The 21378-nt window shown below is 59.1% G+C and overlaps 1 protein-coding gene across 1 annotated transcript; it reads left to right on the top strand.

The window, feature by feature from the left end:
- The first annotated feature begins 1282 nt into the window (after nt 1-1282).
- Hcn2 (hyperpolarization activated cyclic nucleotide gated potassium and sodium channel 2) lies at nt 1283-21357 on the top strand. The gene is given in 9 exon segments (XM_052747266.1): nt 1283-1422; nt 1424-1849; nt 9881-10304; nt 11642-11803; nt 14268-14486; nt 15839-15985; nt 18817-19057; nt 19185-19349; nt 20134-21357. Coding segments are annotated over 9 exon segments (2592 nt in total). The 5' UTR covers nt 1283-1297; the 3' UTR covers nt 20817-21357.
- The last annotated feature ends 21 nt before the right edge of the window (nt 21358-21378 follow it).

Raw genomic sequence — 21378 nt, 5'->3', positions numbered from 1 at the left:
GCTGGCAGGGCACACCCCTGACACCCCTGAACACCTACTGTGAGAAGGCACAAGTCCTATTTTCCTGTGATACTCAGGCCAGAAATGGTGCATGCTGGAGGGAGAACCTAGGAAAGACCAGGAAGATCTAAGGGGGTCTGGAGGGGACCCAGAAGCATCCAGGAGAGTCTAAGAGGGGTCAGGGGATTTACTGATGTACTTAGGTGGGTCAAGGGAAACGAGATGGGGGGGGCAGGAGAAGCTAAGGTGTCCAGAGGGGACACAAGAAGATTGCCAAGAGTCCGGTGCATGAGAACTGTCTTCTCACCAATTCCCAGCTATCCTTCCCCTCTATTGCCGCCCCTCCCGCACCCTCCTGTCATAAAATCCTCCCCACTCTGTGAAGCTGGGTGGGCATCTGGTGTCACCTGGCACATAGCCTCAGGCCACAGCTAAGGACCCCCAGGAGCCGATGTCTCCCCAGAGCTGGGGTGGAGGGTAGAATGTAGCTGAGGCCTGAGTCCAAGGGGATAGAGAAGGGCTCCGTGGGCGGCGGGGGAGGTGCCGAGGCAGAAGTTGAGCTTGGATACCCTGGAGACCTCTAAAGGATCGCCATACCTGGAAGCCCTCACTACGCTGAAGGGCACCTTTTGGGGATGAGGTCGCCAGAAGCCACAGGAGAGTCTATCTACTACGCTTTTGTTGCTCGACTGTGCCTCGGTTTCCCCACAAGCAGGGCTTGGAGAGGTACTGAACTTAGATCCCAGAATGATCTCAGTTTTTCCCACACATACTCGTAGGTTTCTGTAGCGAAGGTAGTGAAAGGGACAGGGATCTGGTGGCCTCCGGGAGCACTTTTATTATGGAATCTGGCACCTTGAGCAACCCCAGAAAGGGGTTGGCACCCGCGGGCTTAGCGTCAGCGGTTGCTCCGCTCGCGCAGTCCTCGGGAACGCGGAGGTAGCCCCAGAGAGGACCAGGGCCTGGTCCGCATCGCGCGCGCAGAGGCAGGGGCCGGCGGGCTGTGCTCGGTGACCTTGGGTGCGTCCTTGGCCTCAGTTTCCCCTGGGGAACCGAGCCTGAGCTCACTTCCAAGGTGTCGAGGGGGCTGACTGACCTTGAGCCTGCCTGAGGACCCTAGCCTCAGTTTCCCCCATCCATCCCCGTGTGGGGGTGGGGGTAGCGCAGGTGGAGGCGGGGCTCCCGCCCCCGCCCCTCCCCCGCGCGAAGAGGCTCCGCCCCCGACTCCGCCCTCCCTCGGGCTCGGCTGGCGGCGGCGGCGGCCGCTCCGCTCCGCACTGCCCGGCGCCGCCTCGCCATGGATGCGCGCGGGGGCGGCGGGCGGCCCGGCGATAGTCCGGGCGCGACCCCCGCGCCGGGGCCGCCGCCACCGCCGCCGCCGCCCGCGCCCCCTCAGCCTCAGCCACCGCCCGCGCCACCCCCGAACCCCCTCGACCCCCTCACACCCGGAGCCGGTGGACGAGCCCGGCCCGCGCGCCCGGCTCTGCAGCCGCGACAGCTCCTGCACCCCCAGCTCGGCCAAGGGCGGCGCGAATGGCGAGTGCGGGCGCGGGGAGCCGCAGTGCAGCCCCGAGGGCCCCGCGCGCGGCCCCAAGGTGTCGTTCTCATGCCGCGGGGCGGCCTCGGGGCCCGCGGCGGCCGAGGAGGCGGGCAGCGAGGAGGCGGGCCCGGCGGGCGAGCCGCGCGGCAGCCAGGCCAGCTTCTTGCAGCGCCAATTCGGGGCGCTCCTGCAGCCCGGCGTCAACAAGTTCTCCCTGCGGATGTTCGGCAGCCAGAAGGCCGTGGAGCGCGAGCAGGAGCGCGTGAAGTCGGCGGGGGCCTGGATCATCCACCCCTACAGCGACTTCAGGTGCCGCCTCCGGGAGGGGCCCGTCCTTGGCGCGCCCGGGAGGGGGCGGGGCGCCGCGTCCCGGATGGTGACCTCGGGGTGGTGGCAGTTCGGGGCACAGGGCCGGGGGGTGGCGGCAGTCCCCTCGCGGTGACCTCGGGCGCGCCCCGGACCCGCCCCCGAGGGACTCTGGTGTGCGGAGGCTCCGCCCTTTTAGAGGCCTGGGGTGAGGGGGTCCCCGGCGCGCCCCCTCCCGCGCGCCCTCGTTGCGGTGGGCGCGCGCCGCGGTCGCAGGGCCAGGGTCTAAGCGCAGAGGGGCGGAGAGGACGAATAGAGGGGAACGTGGGCGCCTAGAGGCCGCCGAGTAAGAGCAAGGATGGAAGGATGGATAGAAAGGAGAAAGGAAGAGAAGGAAGGAAGGAAGGAAGGAAGGAAGGAAGGAAGGAAGGAAGGAAGGAAGGAAGGAAAGAAGGGCGCATGGGAAGGACGCGCCCCGGAGGCCGCGGGGAGGGGGTTAATCAAGCAGGCGCCGCGCGTTCCCACGGTCTCCGCTTGTGCCTGAGGCGGGCGCGTCCCGAGTCCCCACACATCCTGAGTGTTTGGATATGGACGTGGCCTGAGTTGGCTGCTGCGTGCAGCGGTAGGCGCTGGCGCAGGGCCACGACCCGAGCGTTTGCGTCCATCTGGTTCTCCTTTCCCCGCGAGCTTGCGATGTGATGCCTGCAGGGGTCCTGGGGGGCGTGTGCCCGCCGATCAAGAGGAGGCGTGTCCCTAGGGGTGTGGCTGGTGGGTCTCTAGAAGTACCTGTTGGGATGCTGGCTGTGTGCGCGCGCGTGTGTCCCGGGTGGGTGTACACCCGCGGGCCTTAGGGAGAGCTGCGTGCAGGGAATGCAGGAGAATGTCGCTGTCTCCGGTGACAGTTGGGATGCAGATTTGTGGACAGGGCGCTCCGCTATCCTGAAAACTGTAGTCTGAAGTTTCAGGACCAGGGACAGCTCTGGGACCTGGTGAGGCTCCTGCTAGTCTGGAGTCCTGGTCCCTTCTTCCCCAGGCCTGAGTCTCCTGAGACACTGACTCTTGAACAGGATGATGGTTCAGTGGCGATGCTCCCGTCCTGTCGTTCCTCTTTATCTCTAGTGCTTGATCATTGAGCAAACAGAGGCCCAGGAACAACCTCCCTGAGACCAGAATGCTACCTTTACCACGAACCTGGATTTGGGAAAGAGGCCCAGGGGTTGGGGCGGGCGGGCAGGGTGGAGGGAGCACATTCTGGGCTAACAGGAGCTATTCGTGCATATCCTAGCCTGAGTGCCAGACTCAGTTGCTCCACAAACGTCCAGGCTTGAGAATTGGACCGTGGGCATTTGCTGTATTCCCACCTGTGAGATGGCACAAGAGAGGACTTTGCCAGGCCTTCCTGGTTGGCCAATATGAACGCAGTCTAGTTCCAGCCAGCCAGAGAAAGGCATCTTGGGGCAGGCTGTGGGGACTGCTCACCCCCCTCCCACCCCAGCATCACCCTTATGTCCAGGTTACAGTGGGGAACACAAGGCCAGCCTTAGGCTTGGGTTCTTAGCCGCAGTGGTGACATGTGGCGGTTTGGGGGTGCATGGGGGAGGGAAGGCTGGGAGAAGAAACTGAGCTCCTGTCCTTGAGGCCCCGTGGGTACAGATACCTGGGGGACCCTGTACATGCTGTGGCTGCTTTAAGCCCTGGTAGGTTCAAAGGCCACAGGTCTTGCCTGGACAGCCAGACTGTAAAATAGGGGATGAGCAAACAGAAGGGATAGAGGCTGTAGTTGGGGTTAAAGGAGTCAGTGTGGCCATCAAACTTCAAAGCTGGTTCATGGGGCCACTCACCTTTCATGTCTGGGGACTTGTGCCCCATCTAGGACCTTCTGGTTCAGTGTTGACCAAGACAGGTCTTCAGAGCCTCTAGGGGCTGCTAGAAACACCCCATAAGTGCTGACTAGTGGTAAATAGGTGGATTGATTGATTGATTTTGGTCTTCCCGGGGTGGTTCCTACTGAGGAAACATGCACGCCCTCAGCTCAGTTTCCACTTTCTGTCCTGAGACAGGATTTCATTAAGTTGTTCATTAGCCTTGAACTTATCGTCCTCTTGCCTCAGTTTCCCAAGATGACAGGTGTGCACTGCTAGGCCCAACTGTATTGATTTAGCAACAGAAAAAGGAAGTTCCCACCCCAAGGCTGGGAGAGGAAGAGCCGTTCAGTCACGGTTATCTCAGGAGGTTGGTGGGCTGTTGGGGATATGTATGTTTATATGTATGTGTGTATGTGGTGTATATCTTTAAAATATTTATGCAGAGTAGTAGGCGGGGCCTCTGTCTTTCCAGGGGCTGAGCACCTCGCTCTGTTGGCTGTGACCTGGGTCCCCAGTGGCTCTGTCCTGTGACTTGGCAGGCAGGCCTGACATCCAGATGGGACTTTATTGGTTGGTGACCAGGAGCCGGCTCTCCCCGCCCAGGCAGGAGGGGAGGGGAAGTCACTGAAGGCATGGAGGGAGGCAGGGCTGTGGGGTGTCAGAACCCTTGGGCACCAGTTGCCTGCACCACTGCAGTCCACAGGGATCTAGGGGTGCCAAGTTCTTAGCAGAATTCTGTCCCAGAGTCCCCTAGGACTGCAGGGTGCCTAGGGACCACTTCAGGCTTCTCTGCCTCCATTTCCTAAGATGTGAGGAGGTTGTGCTGTGGGGAAGGGGCAGGTGTCTGATGGTGTCTGAAAGGATCTTCTAACCCCCCTTTTTTGGATAGAATTTTGTCCAAGCTGTGCCCAGACAGCTAAAAATGATTATTATTTCAATTCTTCTTACATTTGTGCATTGTGTGTGTGGGCACCACGGTGCCCATGTGTTCTTCGGAGGGAGGGCAACTTGTGGGAGTCACTTCTCCCCTCCTGCCCTGTGGGTCCCAGGGGCTGGACTCAGTTTGTCAGGTTTTGGTAGCTGTGACTCTCATCCAGTGAGAGTTATCTCACTGCCTCCACTTTTTTCTTAAAATGTAGCTGAGGATGACCTTGAACTTCTGATCCTCCTGAGTGCTGGATGACTGGAGTGTGCCCCCAAGCCCGGCTTCTGCGCTGCTGGAACTGTGAGCCGGGGCTTTGTGCATGCTCGGAGAGTGTGCTACCCACTGACCTCCCACTTACAGTAATCCTCCTGCTTCATCCTCCCAGGCGCTAGGATCACAGGCAGTTGCCACCCCACCCAGTTTTGCCTGGTTCTTCTGAGAATCAGCCCTGGCCCCGAGAAGGTTCTAGAAGCTTCTGTGGAGAAGCAGGTTTGAGGGGCCTTGGGGTCTAGATTCCCATGCTCAAGTTGGGTGTGATACCTGGAGAAGAAAGAGGAGAGAGCCAAACAGTCCTCGGAAGCTGTTAGACCTACTCCAGACCTGTAGGCGCCGGTTCTGAGCCTGCCACATCCCCCACGAGATGGCCAGGGGTCAGTGTGAGGTCAGGATGTTGCTTCCCACATGCAAATCCCTGGAAATGGGCCCTGTATCAAGGCCCTAGAATAAATCGCATTATCATCGAGGATGTGGTGTTTGGGCATGCACCTGCCTCCCAGATGGGAGTGTTGGGACCCGGAAACTCTCAGTGTTGTAGAAGTCTTTGGGGGGGGGGTGAGGTTGGGATGGTCAAGGCCCCCTCTTCCTGTACCCCAAGGCTGTCCTTTCAGTGTTCAGGGGACCCCTTTCCTTGGCATGGCCTCGTCAGCCTCCAACACACACTCAAGCACAGCGTCGGATGACCCCCATTCCTTATTAGCCACCCTGACATTATTCCTGAGTTGAGTGGCAGATTGTAGTCTCCATGACCACGTGGGGATCTCTCAGCCCTCTGCAGATTCTGTTGTTTCCAGGTCCCTCTGCCTCCACCTGGGAAGCCCCACGCTGGCCTCAGAGCCTTTGTACCGCTATTCTGACCGCCCAGGAACCACCTCTCCCCCACACCATCAGCCCTTGAATGCCAGCTCCTCCAAGCAGCCTTCTCCAGCACAACCCAGGTCCATCTCTCACACCCTGGCATTGAGCACAAGCCTTCCTGATGGACATTTCCTCTTAACCCACCCCCCTAGGAGCTGGGAGTTGGGGAGCATGCAGCCTGTATGTGGCTATCTGCTGTCCCTGGTCACTGTGTGTCCCTGGTGCTTGGCATACAATGGGCCTTTACAAATCCCGCACCTGGGACTCCAGCTGTCTTCCCACCGGGGTTTCCAGCCCTAATCCTGACACCTGCTCTGGGGACTCAGTGGGCTCAGGCCCTGATCCTCTGTCCGAGCCTGGCCCATAATCCCTGACCTCCGGCCTCTAATCCCTCCAGCTTTGCTTGGATCTGTGATCCCAGACGGCTTCTGGCTCCATCTCGGGTCTGCCTGGAGAGATGTGGCTGCCCTGCTTGGTCCCTGGAAGTCTGACCTTGGCTTGGAGGGCTCAGTGAGCATCTCTTAGGCCCCTGACTGTCCCAGTGGTACTGTGACCCACCCCAGCAGTGCCCAGCTGTGCATGGAAGGGGCTTTTCTCTATTACTCCATGATCTATGGGCCTCAGTTTCCCTTCTGGAGCTGAGAATGGCTGGGCAGCTGAGGGAGAACGGAGTTCACTTGGTGTCCGCCATCCAGAGTCCACCTATGGATATGAGAGGGCTCGGGCTGAGGGTCAGCAAGAGAGACCCCTTCTTTTGTCTCCCAACGGATCTGACCCCTGAGCCGGGGGTTTGAGAGTCCTCACAGAACTGGGCCGTCATCAGGACTCATTGTTTATTAGGGAATTCATTTTGTTTTCTTTGAGAAGGTCTCATGTAGCCCAGGCTGGCCTCAGCTTCCCAAGTGTTCCCTGCTGGGGATGGTGTAGAGAACCCCTGGAGACTTAGAGAAGGTGGGGATGATGCTTCTCAAGGACACACAGCCTGAGAGAGAAGTTTGAGCTCAGTCTGGACAACCCACCACGCCAGGTCCTATCTCCTCAAACTAGATGTCACGGTTAGGGGCTTTGAGACGGGGGTGGGGGAGGGGGCCTCCGGAGTCCTGGGGGTCTCGATGTGCCTGTCCTGTTTCCCTCAATGTGGGGCTTCAGACCCATTCGGACTGTATCTGTGGGGACCAGGTTGACTAGGGAGGATGAAGGCTAGGAACACTTGGGTTAGGGCAGGTGGGCTCCACCCTACCAGGGCCACAAGGACAGCCACCACCTGTCCCTGGGAGAAAGCAGGCCATGCCATGTGGCCTGGAGATGCAGTCGCTGGGGGAGGTTCCTGGACAGAGTGGCTGGGGACAGAGGACAGCCTTAGTCCTGGGCCCCATTTCCCACCTCAATCCCTGGGCCTCGGTGGGAAGTGTGCCTGGCCCTGACCACCCCAGAAAGAGAAGTATGTGCGTGACTACAGCCTAGGAAGGGGTGCCTGCTGTGGTCTGCAGACTGTTTCAGGACCCTCTAATCATTTCTGAGCCTCCTTCCCATCGCCCTTGAAAGTGCCCCCCATCCCGGTGGTTTCTAGGTCCCCCTGGTGGTTTCTAGGTCCCCCTGGTGGTTTCTAGGTCCCCCCGGTGGTTTCTAGGTCCCCCTGGTGGTTTCTAGTACCTGTTGACTTTTGGTTGTTCCTTCTCCGTTGTTTTACTCCGGCTCTTCCCCCAAAGAGAAGGCATCCTCAATCCAGAAAGGAGAGGTTGGGGCCGAGCTTTCTGACGGACAGCAGTTCAGAGTGTCTGTTGATGAACAGGACCTCTCATCACGGTCTGAGCCACCAATTGTGTCCAGACTCGTGGCCAAATTTAAAGCAGTTATTTATGGCTGAGAGATAGCCCACAATGCTCTTGAAGAGAAGTAGGGTTTGGTTCCTTTCACTCAGTGGGCCGGCTCACAACCTCCTGTAACTCCAGCTCCTGGGGCATCAGACACCCTCTTCTGGCCTCCGCACTCACACACGCAGGACTGCCCCCACCCTGGACATACAGACATACACATAATTTAAAATGAAAAATTTTAGCCGGGCGGTGGTGGCATACACCTTTAATCCCAGCCCTCGGGAGGCAGAGACAGGTGAATCTCTGTGAATTTGAGGCCAGCCTGGTCTACAGAGTGAGATCCAGGACAGCCGGGGCTACACAGAGAAACCCTGTTTCGAAGAAAGAAAGAAAAAAACAAACCCTTTAAATCTGTTATTTGCTTTTGCTCTTGAGGTCTGAGAGACCCTTGCCTGCCTGCAGGTGTGTTATCCCTCAGCTCCAGAGGTCTTTTCCCCACCAAGAGGGCTTGTGAGGGGCATCGCACATGGATAGAATCCCCAAATCCTCCCCCAAAGGGCTTCGCCCCATATGGGCTGAGGAGAGAAAAGACCAAGGTCCTCAGGGAACAGAGAAGCTTGCCCAAGGTCACTCGTGCCCGGCAGGTGCGGGCACAAGGCTGTGCTGGGCGACACTGGGTATTGTCCAGCGTTGGCTCTCAGTCTGAGCTGCCGAGAATGCCCCAGTACAAATCACTTTTTAATTTTTTTTCTCTCTGTTTTTGGACTGTTTCCTTGAGCTCAGTTCTCTGAAGTAGAGTGCTGGTCACCCGCTGGGCATGGTGTTTATAACTGTGCCCCTGAGGTGCAGGCCAGCAGAAGGAGCCAGCTCACAGGCGGGCCCTGAGACAGCAGCTCCAGACACCGCACCCCTGATGCACGTCACTCCTTTGAGCTGATTCGGGCGAGTGCCCAGCCTGTGTGCTCTAGAAACAGTGGGCTCTGTGCCTGTGGGAAGCCCCAAATTCCAGGGGTGGCGACAGACCTCTGGAGACACAAGGGGCTGACACTGTCTAGGTGTGAGGAGATCCCTCTCCATTTTTTTGTTTGTTTTGAGACAGGGTCTCTCTCTGTAGCCCTGGCCGGCCTGGAAGTCACCGAGACCCCCCTGCATCTGCCTCCTGAGTGCTGAGATTGTAAGGGTGAGCCACTACGCCTGGCCTAGTTCTAGAACTCTCACTCCTCCTGCCTCCTCTCAAGCACTAGGATGGCACCTATGCCCACCGTGCCTAGCTCTCCAAGGTGTCTCTTGAGGTGACCAGCTGTGCCCTACAAGAGCTGTGGCCTCGCCATGGTGTGGGCCTGCAGCTCTTAGCGGAGAAGAGTAGCTGGCAGAAGAAGCCCCTGCCATGTACCCCTACCTGGCTCTTAGCCTCCCACCCACGCCCAGTGGTATGCCACCTTCTGGCTCCCATCCCTTTTGAAGGCCAGATTTGTGCCTGGCACATGGTCCCTCTTTGGTCATGTGAAGTGTTTAATCTATTTTGAGCCTTCTCTGCGGTCTGGAGGTACCTTCAAGGCAAGGTCAGAGTGGGCCAGAAGGAGGGACCCTGGCTGCCTGGGGTCAGGAGGCTCCTTTGAGGAAGTCCAGTCCTTGCCACACAGCAAGACCTGGAGTCCCGGAGACCACCTTAGGATTGTGGTCTGGGGACCCACCTTAGAGTTGGGGTCCCAGAGGGAGAGAGACCAACTTTGCTTGGGATCCCAGAAACTACATTAGTTTTGCTGGAGACCCACCTCAGGCTTGGGGTCCCAGAGACCACCTCAGGCTTGGGGTCCCAGAGACCACATTAGGGTTGGGGTTCTGGAGACCCACCTCAGGGTTGGGGTTCCGGAGACCACCTCAGGCTTGGGGTCCCAGAGACCACATTAGGGTTGGGGTTCTGGAGACCCACCTCAGGGTTGGGGTCCCAGAGACCACCTCAGGGTTGGGGTTCCGGAGACCACCTCAGGCTTGGGGTCCCAGAGACCACCTCAGGGTTGGGGTCCCAGAGACCACCTCAGGGTTGGGGTTCTGGAGACCCACCTCAGGGTTGGGGTTCTGGAGACCCACCTCAGAGTTGGGGTCCCAGAGACCACCTCAGGGTTGGGGTCCCAGAGACCACCTCAGAGTTGGGTTCCGGAGACTGCATTAAGGTTGCAGTTCTGGAGACCCACCTCAGGGTTTTGCGGCCCCGAAAGCACCCTGGGCCAGGGAGGAGGGCACGCTTGCCGAGGCCAAGGCCAGGAGGTGTGAGCATCCTGCCTGTCCCCAGGTTCTACTGGGATTTCACCATGCTGCTGTTCATGGTGGGAAATCTCATCATCATCCCAGTGGGCATCACTTTCTTCAAGGACGAGACCACCGCGCCGTGGATCGTCTTCAATGTGGTCTCGGACACTTTCTTCCTCATGGACCTGGTGCTGAACTTCCGTACTGGCATTGTGATTGAGGACAACACGGAGATCATCCTGGACCCCGAGAAGATAAAGAAAAAGTACCTGCGCACGTGGTTTGTGGTAGACTTCGTGTCGTCCATCCCGGTGGACTACATCTTCCTCATCGTGGAGAAAGGCATCGACTCTGAGGTCTACAAGACGGCACGCGCACTGCGCATCGTGCGCTTCACCAAGATCCTCAGCCTGCTGCGGCTGCTGCGTCTATCGCGGCTCATTCGCTACATCCACCAGTGGGAGGAGGTGAGGGGCAGGCAGAGGACCAATTGGGGGCGGAACCCCAGCGACGTGGTCTTGGGCAGGACTAGGGCTATAATTGAAGCCGGGGGCCCCCAGAGATGGAGAGTCCAGGGATGCTGGGCTTGGGGTGTGGGTGGGGCTTCGACTGTGGAACAGGCAAGGATGCAGGGGCGTGGTCATGAGCGATGTTGGAGACTAAGTCTAGGGCTTGGAGATGGGTCCTTAGGTGTGCGATCGTGGGGGCGGAACCTTGGGCTTGGGTGGGGCCGAAGTCTATTCTGTGAGTGGAGCCGATCATCTGAGGGTGGGACCTAGGTATAGTGTGACCATGGCTTTAGGGCCAGAGCTTTGACTTGGGGTGCGCAGGAGAGACGTGGACACCAGTACTGTGGGCACCAGGTCTTGGCAGGGGCAGGGATCACAAGAAACAGACCAGGGCTGCAGGGATTGGGCTTTGGGGTTTAGCTGGGTCAAAGCTGCAGGGAGAGAACCTCACGCTTGGGCAGGGCCCACCTGGATACCAGTTCCCGGAGTACAGGGCCTTCGGTTGTGGGTGTGGCCAAGGCTGAGGACCGTAAGAGGAACCAGGCAGGGCTAAGGCCTCCGTAGGGAACAAAGATGGCATCTTGGGGCAGAGTCAAAGCTGTAGGTTGTGGCCTTGCGGGACCAAGGCTGCTGGGAGGAGCTGCCAAGGGCACTGGACGAGACCCTTACTATTGGAGCCCTGAGGGAGGCGAGGTTTGCCTGCGATGGAAGGCCCAGAGCTGGACCACAGGAAGACGAGGAGCAGGGTTTGCAGAGGGATGGGGTAGGTGGTGCACACTGTTAGATGGGGGACAGGCGGCGTCTCACATTGTGGTTATGGGCTCAGGAGCAGGCCTGAGGACAGACAGTCTTGGGGACCTCCATGGATCCCCTCCTCCCTCATGGACCTTCAGGACACTGGACTTTGGGGAGTCCTTCAGACAGCCTCGTGGTGTTAACATGCCCCTTCCTGTGTGCCCTGTAAGATGTCGGGGAAAGAGGCTCAGACTTCTCCAGCTACCCAACTCCCAAATTCAAGATCCCTGACTCTGACCCATCCCTGCCTCCATGGCCACTGGGAGGATCTTAGCGGGGCTGGCAGGTGGAGACAGAACTTGGGCAGGATGGGGCAGGACATTCCAGAGGGGTCTCGGGTGAGGTAGGCTAGGTGGGATTCGGAACAGAAGTGGTTGGGGGAGGGTACAGAGGATTTCACTAACCTTGGACAAAAAGGTGCAGGACTCAGCAAGCAGGGTGTGGGGCGGGGACCGAGGGAGAGGAGGGTCTGGGGCTCTCATGGTCATGCCCGCTCTCAGATTTTCCACATGACCTACGACCTGGCGAGTGCGGTGATGCGCATCTGTAACCTGATCAGCATGATGCTCCTGCTCTGCCACTGGGACGGCTGCCTGCAGTTCCTGGTGCCCATGCTGCAAGACTTCCCCAGCGACTGCTGGGTGTCCATCAACAACATGGTGGTGAGTGCTCTGCGCCGCGCCGCGCCCCACAGCGCCCCCTGGGGGCCCCCGGGACGGCGCGGCTCCCACTTGCCCTTGGGCCCACCAGCGCCATCTAGGGTCCTCTGTGGGCAGAGCGGCTCCCACGTGCTGTGACGCCCGATGCCCATCAGTGCCCAAGGGCTTTGCGCACACTTGCCCCCTCCCCGTGCCCAAAGCTGACGGCGCCCCTGGGGCCCTTCAGCCCACCTGTCCTGGTGTTTGACGCCTGCCAGTGTCCCCAGGAGCCAGTTTTCAGTGTCACACAGACACTACTCCGCGCTCTTCTTAAAGAAATGTTTTACTTAGCTGGCCGTGGTGGCGCACGCCTTTAATCCCAGCACTCGGGAGGCAGAGGCAGGCAGATCTTTGTGAGTTTGAGGCCAGCCTGGTCTACAGAGACAGCCAGGGCAACACAGAGAAACCCTGTCTTGAAATTCCCCCACACACTCCCCCCAAATGTTTTTTCAACTTTTTGGGGGGGGATTTTGTTTGTTTGTCTGTTTTGTTTTTTTCCAAGACAGGGTTTCTCTGTGTAAGTTCTGATGCCTGTCCTGGAACTCACTCTGTAGCTGGCCTCAAACTCACAGAGATCCGCCTGGCTCTGCCTCCCGAGTGCTGGGATTAAAGGCGTGCACCACCACCGCCCGGCTGACTTATTTCATTTTCTGTGTGTGTTTGCCTGCATGTGTATATGTGCACCATGGAGGTCAGAAGAAGGTATTAGGTCCCCCTGGAACTATAGAGTTCTGGATGTGGGTGCTGAGAACTAAGCCAGGGTCCACTTCAGGAGCAACAAGTGCTCTTAACAGCTGAGCCTTCTCCCCAGTCCCCCTTGTTTGTTTAAAAGAGTTCATGTTAGGTTTATTTTATTGTTAGGTTTTAGATTATGTTTATGTGTGTGGGTCCATGCACATGAGTGCAGTGCCCTCAGAGGCCAGAAGAGGGCATCAAATAAATCCCCTGGAGTTGGAGTCACAAGTGGTTGTGAGCTGCCATGTGAGTTCTGAGAACCGGACTCAGGTCCTCTGGAAGAGCAGCCAGTGCTCTTAACCGCTGAGCCATCTCTCCAGGCACTTTACATTTTGTAATCAGCATCTCATGTAGCCCAGGTTGGCCTCAAACGCATTAGGTAGCTGAGGATCACCTTGAACTTGTGATCATCACCTTGCCCCTACCTCCAGAGTACTGGGATGGCAGATGCGTACCACCACACCAGCTTCCCTTTTTGCCTTTTTTTTTAAAAAATAAACTTAATTTTATGTGCATTGGTGTGAAGATGTCAGATCCCAGGGAACTGGAGTTACAGACAGTTGTTAGCTGCCATGTGGGTGCTGGGAATTGAACCTGGACCTCTGGAAGAGCAGCCAGTGCTCTTAACCGCTGAGCCATCTCTCCAGCCCCCGCTTTTGTCTTTATGTAAATGTATTTAAAACAAAACAACCTTCAAATAGGAAAGTTGTTACCATCAGCCCTAAGAAGTAACAACTCCAAGTAGGTGTCCCCGGGTCTGCATCCAGACAGTTAAAAAGACGCTGTACAGCTCAGGCAGGAGTCTCTACCAGCTGCTAAGAGAGGCAGATGTAGGATGGTAGTTCATGGGTAGCAAGACAGAGTAAAAAGAGGATTGGGGGTGACTCAGCACCACCTTGAGTCCCTCCACCAGTGAGGGGCTGGGGGCGTGGTCAGGGTGGAGCCCCGCCTAGAATCCCCAGTGAGGGGCTGGGGGCGTGGTCAGGGTGGAGCCCCGCCTAGAATCCCCCAGTGAGGGTCTGGGGGCGTGGTCAGGGTGGAGCCCCGCCTAGAATCCCCCCAGTGAGGGTAGAGGATATGGCTCAGTGATGAGCACCTGCATAGCATCCCTGGAGCCTTAGTTTGCGTGCCCGGAATTGTGAAAGTGTGAGTGTAGTCTACAGCGAGGGTCGCACCCCAGGACAGGGACACACTGAAGCTTGGTGTATGTTCGGTCAGGACACAGCAGACAGGCATCAATGGAGTCAAAAGCCGGGTAGGGAGAACCCACAGGCGCCCCTCCCGAGAGCCGGGCACAGCTGCCCCTGCTGAGGAGCCTATTGTCCAGCTGCTGCCTGCACAAGCGGTTCCATTTCCTGGACGGGCCCAGTGTCCCCCCTTTTCTGCCCGGGTCAACTGAGGACATCCAGGGGTGGCCCTCTCCCCTCCTTGCCCCTCGGGTGTTGTTCCGGGGCTCTGAAACCGGCGCTCTTGACCCCCAAGCTGCTTTGGCCAGAGCGCAGCCCTTTTGCGGCTTAGTTTCTCCAGAAGTGAAGTGGGAGGTGGGGAAGTAGGGTGCGACCCTCAGGCCTGTCCCTGAAAGTGCCTCACTGCATCTCTGGTCACGGGGAGCTCACCCCCCCCCTCGGGAGCCAGCGGGAGGGTGGGCAGGTGGGTCCGGGGCCTCCCTCAGCCATCTCCTCTGACTTTGCAGAATCACTCGTGGAGCGAACTCTACTCCTTCGCGCTCTTCAAGGCCATGAGCCACATGCTATGCATCGGCTATGGGCGGCAGGCGCCTGAGAGCATGACCGACATCTGGCTGACCATGCTCAGCATGATTGTGGGGGCCACCTGCTACGCCATGTTCATTGGACACGCCACCGCACTGATCCAGTCCCTGGACTCCTCTCGGCGCCAGTACCAGGAGAAGGTCAGAGGGCAGGCTTGCCCCGAGTCTGGGGTGGGGAAGCGGTGCTGGGCTCCTGTCAGCGCTCAGGACACAAAGAAAGGGCCCGGGTTGGCGTGAAGGAGGTGAGGGGACAGGAGCCCATGGGGTTCGGAACCAATAAGACCAGTCCCTGGGGCCCGGTTCTGAGCGTTCTGGGTGTCAGTGACATGGGGGGTGGCGGGGCAGCAGGGTGAGCCTTCGCAGAGAGTAGCGTTACCAGCCATTTCCGTCTGTCCTCTGCAACAGAGTGCGTCCTCCTGGCCGGCGGCCGGCGCTAGGGGCATGTGGCAGCCGAAAGGGCAGGGGCCGCGCCTTCAGCCACCTGCACCCTCGCTCCCTGCAATGGGTCTCAATTCCCCACCCCCTACAGTGCCAGCCGGGTCACCCGGGCTCTGTGCCAGGCGCCCGCGTCCGGAAGCCTCCGTCTTCCACCCAAACATGAGCTGGTGCTGCCACCACCCGCCGTCACGGGGTCTGCTGAGATAAGGGCAGCTGTGGCTTAGAAATGGGGCTGGGGCAGCCCTGGGGTACTGTGCTGGGTTCTGCCTGGCACCCACACCCCAGCCCTGCTAGGGAGGGGCTGACTCTGTGTGGTTCCCCAGGTCCCAGGGGCAGGCTTTGGATGGAAGTCAGCATGCGTACTGATGTTGACACTACGGATAACCAGGTCTCAGATCTGAGCCGGACACCCTAAGGCGCCCACCCGCCCGCACAGTAGACATTTTGAGAGACATGGTTTCATGTAGCCCGTGCTGACCTCAAACTCACTCTGCAGCAAGGACGACCTTGAACTCCTGACCCTCCTGCCTAGTGATGAGGTTAGAGGTTAAATACTGGTCTAGACTCAGGTTTAAACGTAACTATATCTGCTAACTGGGCATGGCGTCTCAGGCTGTCATCTCACCGCTCAGAAGGCTGAGCTCAAATTCCGGGCCAGCCTGGGCTACAGAGTGAGACCCTACTGCACACAACAGAACAAAGCATGAGGGCCTGGGGGAGGTGTGACTACAGTGCCAGCCGGCCTAGTGTCTGTGAAGACCTGAGTCCCACCCCAGCGTCATACACCTGTCATGGTGGTTCACGTCTGCCATCCCAGCACTTGAGAGGTAGAGGCAGGACAGTCAGTTCAAGGTTAGCCTCGGCTGGCTAGCGACTTCGAGGCCAGCCTGGGCTACATGAAACCCTGTCTCAAAAGAAAACGTACTTGTCTTTGGTGTTGCTGGGCTTGGCATCTCCCTGGGCCGGGCTGGACAGGGTGGTGTGTCCCCGAGCTGGGTGGCACCGGTCTGGGCCTGTCTCGGGGGCAAACACTGACCCTGCTCTCCTCCCCACAGTACAAGCAAGTAGAGCAGTACATGTCCTTCCACAAGCTGCCCGCGGACTTCCGCCAAAAAATCCACGACTACTATGAACACCGGTACCAGGGGAAGATGTTTGACGAGGACAGCATCCTTGGGGAGCTCAACGGGCCGCTGCGTGAGGTGAGGTGGCCACAGGACCTGGGGAGTCTCAGCCACACCCCGACATCCCCCACACCCACCTGTACCAGGGGCCCGTGGGTCAGGTTTGACCAGCTGTGGGTGCCCCTGGGCAAGTCTCCCAGGGCTGCCCTGGCCAACACCTGCCCGCCTGCCAGCTTCAGACACCAAGCTACAGTCTCCCAGGTACAGGACATGACATGCATGTCTGTGCAGGATGCTCCCTCCAAAACCCTGGGGAGGGTCCTTCTGCCCCTCCTGTCATCTGGGGCCCTTACTTGTTTCATGTGTGTGGATGCTTCGTTTGCATGTGGTGCCTGTGGAGGCCAGAAGAGAACATTGGACCCCTTGGAACTGGAGTTACAGACAGTTGTGAGCTGCCATGTGGGTGCTGGGGATGGAACCGCGATTCCCTGGAAGAACAGCCAGTGCTCTAACCACTGAGCTCCAGTCCCCCGACCTTTAAGATTTTATTTTACATGTGTGCATGTGTATGTGCATGTGTGCTCACAAGTGTGTTCAGGTACTTATGTAGGCCAGAAAAGGGTGTCTAACCTGTTAGAGCTGGAGTTACAGGTGTTTGTGAGCTATCAGACCTGGGTGCTGGGATCAAACTCTGGGTCCTCATGATTGAGCAACATTTTTCTTTCTTTTTTTTTAATATGCATTGGTGTTTTGCCTGCACATATGTCTGTGTGAGGGTGTCAGATCCCCTGGAACTAGAGTTACAGACAGTTGTGAACTGCCATGCGGGTGCTGGGAATTGAACCCGGGTCCTCTGGAAGAGCAGCCAGGGCTCTTTTTTTTTTTTGGTTTTTCGAGACAGGGTTTCTCTGTGTAGCTTTGCACCTCTCCTGGAACTCACTCTGTAGCCCAGGCTGGCCTTGAACTCACAGAGATCCGCCTGGCTCTGCCTCCCGAGTGCTGGGATTAAAGGCGTGCGCCACCACCCACGGCCCGGCATCAGCCAGTGCTCTTAACCTGCGGCCCCCGAGCAGCAAACAGTCCTAACCACTGAGGAACCTCTTGAACCCCATCTCCTTTCTAAATGCACACGTGCATGTGTCCATATGTGTACCAGATGCACAGGGGCCGGAAGGCTGCTTGGGTGTTGCCCTGGAGAACACCGGCTGCCACCTTTTGAGACTCGGTCTCTCACTAGCCTGGAGTTCAGTGATTTGGCTAGGCAGCCTGGCCCCAAGGATCCTGTCCCTGTCTTCCCAGGCCCGGGATACCAAGTGTACACCAGGAGCTCAGCTTTTCACCCGTGTCTTGAAGATGAACTCCAATCCCCACGCTTGCATGGCAAGCGCCCTTCTCCCTACTCCTTTACCGGTGCTCACAAAGCCCTCCCGAGGCTTGGCTCCATCTGTATAGTTCTTCAAAGACCCCATTTCCAAGGAAAGTCCCATTCACAGGTTCTGGGACTCCAGCCCTCAGCCCCAGTCTTGCTGTTAGCCAGTGAGGTAGGGGTAGTGGATGCGAAGAACAACGATAGTATTCGTGGGTGAGCGTGGGGGGCGGACTGAAGCAGGGGCACGATGTCTAGATCCCAGGTGAGGGCAGAGCTAGGGCAGAGGCCCCCAGGAGGGAATTACAGGAGGGGGCTGCCAAGGCTGGGAGGTCAGGTACCTGTGCAGAGCCTTGGGGCCCAGGGCTGTGTGGGGACATCCCGGGAAGCAGCCTGTGGTTAATGACCTTGGAGATGTTCAAGTGTTCAGTTATTATTCTCACTTGTTCCTTTGTAGTGAATGGAGCTCACAGGCCGTGAGTTTGTAGGCATCCATCTCCAGTTCTACAACTTTACCAGCAGACCAAAGGAAAGCTTTTTGGGGGGAGGAGGGGAGGGCAGGGTTTCTCTGTGTAGTTTTGGAGTCTGTCCTGGATCTCACTCTGTAGCCCAGGCTGGCCTCGAACTCACAGAGATCCGCCTGCCTCTGCCTCCCAAGTGCTGGGATTAAAGGCGTGTACCACCGCCGCCCGGCCCTCTTTTCTATTTTTTAGACAAGGTTTTACTCTACAGCACCTTAAATTCGTGGCAATCCTCCTGCCTCAGTCTCCCGAGTCTGTGGGATGACAGATAGCCTGGGCCACCTTGTCTGGCTTCGTGGTTACTTTCTCGTGTGCTCCTCTGACTCCCTCCTTGGCAGGGCCTCAGCTCACAGCCCCAGCCTTGTAGTGAATCATGGAGTCTGGTCTTCTTTTCCATGAGTTTCTTGCTGGGTTCTTGGCAGTGACCTTGACTAGATCCAGCTGTATAAAGCACAAGCCTGAAGCGTCCTGGCTGGGATTACATTTCGTGTGTAACTAAGAGAGAATGGATGCCCTAAGAGGCCCGAGGACGCATGTGGTGCGGCCTCCTTTTCCTTCAGAAGTCTTGTTTTTTGAGACAGTGTCTCCAGTAGCCCAGACTGTCCTAGAACTCATTGTGTAGGTGAGGCTGGCCTTGAACTCCTGATCCTCCTGCCTCCAGTGTGCTGTGATGACAGGCCTGCATGACCTGATTTATGCCATGCTGGGCATGGAACCCAGGGATTCACGCATGCCAGGAGAGAGCTCTGCCCACTGAGCCCCGCCCCTCCTTTGATCCTTTTGGGTATTTTTTTTTTTTTTTTTTTTTTGTGGTCCTGTTATCTAGAAAGAGACCACGCTTTACTTGCCCAGTCCAGTGTCAGCCATTCCACGGTGGTGTGGGAACTCGGGCCTCCCTGTGTGTCTCGAGCCCATCTCTTGACCCTGCCTCTAGCATCGGCCTAGGAAGTTGGATAGGAGCTGAGGGGCCAGGTCTGGCACGGAGGAGCCCGTCACTCAGCCACCCTCCCTCCCGTCCACAGGAGATTGTGAACTTCAACTGCCGGAAGCTGGTGGCTTCCATGCCACTGTTTGCCAACGCAGACCCCAACTTCGTCACAGCCATGCTGACAAAGCTCAAGTTCGAGGTCTTCCAGCCCGGCGATTACATCATCCGAGAGGGGACCATCGGCAAGAAGATGTATTTCATCCAGCACGGGGTGGTGAGCGTGCTCACCAAGGGGAACAAGGAGATGAAGCTGTCCGACGGCTCCTATTTCGGGGGTGAGCACCCCACGGCAAGGCGGAGATCTGGACAGCTGCACCTGGGGAGGTCCCAGGAGGCTGAGCCGGCAGTGGGTGGGCAGTCGTGTGCGGTGCAGCCGCTGAGGCTCCACTCTTGGTTTTGCAGAGATCTGCTTGCTCACAAGGGGCCGGCGCACGGCCAGTGTGCGGGCCGACACCTACTGCCGCCTCTACTCGCTGAGTGTGGATAATTTCAACGAGGTGCTGGAGGAGTACCCCATGATGCGGCGTGCCTTCGAGACCGTGGCCATTGACCGCCTGGACCGCATCGGTGAGCTGCCAGACTGCCTGAGAGGGACCCAGGGAGGTGGAGGCATGGCATACAGAAAGGGTGGGGTGCTGAGGAGTGTCCAGGTGACACAGGGCAGGGTGTCTTCCTGGAGTGAAGAGGAGGCTGGAGGACAGAGGCAGGAAGGGCCTGGTGGGAACGGCTCCGGCTCAATAAACCAGGCACATGGGGGCATGGAACAGTCCAGGTTTAGTGGCGACATCTGGAAGGAGGCTGGTGGCCTGTGTCAGGCATGTGGGGCAGGGAGAGGTGGAGCCCTTGGTGATGACAGGGAATCGGATGTGGCTCGTAGCCGGGCAGTGGTGGTGCAGCCTTTAATCCCAGCACTCGGGAGGCAGAGGCAGGCGGATCTCTGTGAGTTCGAGGCCAGCCTGGGCTACAGAGGGAGATCCAGGACAGGCTCCAAAGCTACACAGAGAAATCCTGTCTGGAAAAGACAGTGGCTCGAGTCAAGTGGGCCAGGGTGGGTCAGAGGGCACGCAAGGAGGGCTCGCACACGCCTGCACATGACAGGGACTCTATAGAATGTGCTGGATACACTTGCTTCACCTGCTGTACGCAGCACGCAATTAACACGCGCCTGCCACAAGACAGGCACTCGGTACTTGGAACTTACACAGGTCCCTCAACTGAGGGTGCTGAGAACATGCCTGCTGCAGGCAGTGTGGCTGGCTGTATACAGTAGCTGCTGTGCTCGCACTGGCTGCATAGGCAGGTGCCCAGGCTAGCGCTGACACCCATCCACCAACTCCCGCTTTGCCCGCAGGCAAGAAGAACTCCATCTTGCTGCACAAGGTTCAGCACGACCTCAGCTCGGGCGTGTTCAACAACCAGGAGAACGCCATCATTCAGGAGATCGTCAAGTACGACCGGGAGATGGTGCAGCAGGCAGAGCTGGGTCAGCGTGTGGGGCTCTTACCGCCGCCGCCGCAGGTCACCTCAGCCATCGCCACGCTGCAGCAAGCCGTGGCCATGAGCTTCTGCCCACAGGTGGCGCGCCCGCTCGTGGGGCCCCTGGCCCTCGGCTCCCCACGCCTCGTGCGCCGCGCACCCCCAGGGCCTCCGCCTCCGGCAGCCTCGCCAGGGCCACCCGCCGCCAGCCCCCCGGCCGCGCCCTCCAGTCCCCGGGCACTGCGGACCTCGCCCTACGGTGCACCCAGCTCGCCAGCCACGCGTGTGGGGCCCGCACTGCCCGCGCGCCGGCTGAGCCGCGCCTCACGCCCGCTGTCCGCCTCGCAGCCCTCGCTGCCCCACGGCGCGCCCGCGCCCAGCCCCGCGGCCTCCACGCGCCCGGCCAGCAGCTCCACGCCGCGCCTGGGACCCGCGCCCGCGCCCACGGCCCGGACCGCCGCGCCCAGCCCGGACCGCAGGGACTCAGCCTCGCCCGGCGCTGCCGGTGGCCTGGACCCGCTGGACTCTGCGCGCTCGCGCCTCTCTTCCAACTTGTGACCCTTGCGCGCCGCCCCGCGGGCCGGGCGGGGCCGTCATCCACACCAAAGCCATGCCTCGCGCCGCCCGCCCGTGCCCGTGCAGAAGCCATAGAGGGACGTAGGTAGCTTAGGCGGCGGGCGGCCCTGCGCCCGGCTGTCCCCTCATCGCCCTGCGCCCACCCCCATCGCCCCTGCCCCAGCGGCGGCCGCGCACGGGAGAGGGAGGGGCGCGATCACCTCGGTGCCTCAGCCCCAATTGGGGACGGGGACGGGGCGGCCCTGGCCGAGGAGGAATATGGATCAAGTGCAATACTCGGCCCGCCGGCTTCCCGCTGCCCCAGCCCGGCAAGCTCACGCAATAACCAGCCTGGCCCCTGCCCACGCGTCCGAGTGACCTCCCTCGGGCACCCAGGGGCGGGCTTCACGGCCAAGCCGGCGTGGGGGCGAGGCTGGGTCCCCGCCGTCGCCATGAATGTACTGACGAGCCGAGGCAGCAGCGGCCCCCACGCCCCATTAACCCACACCCCATTCCGCGCAATAAACGACAGCATTGGCGCCCAGCGCCCTGTCTGGTTGCTTTG

This window comes from Peromyscus californicus, unplaced genomic scaffold, assembly GCF_007827085.1.
Source record: "Peromyscus californicus insignis strain IS unplaced genomic scaffold, ASM782708v3 Scaffold_1__1_contigs__length_55948999, whole genome shotgun sequence".
Classification (NCBI taxonomy): Eukaryota; Metazoa; Chordata; class Mammalia; order Rodentia; family Cricetidae; genus Peromyscus; species Peromyscus californicus.
The sequence above is the reverse complement of the archived record's forward strand: the minus strand, read 5'-3'. Positions and strand labels throughout refer to the sequence as shown.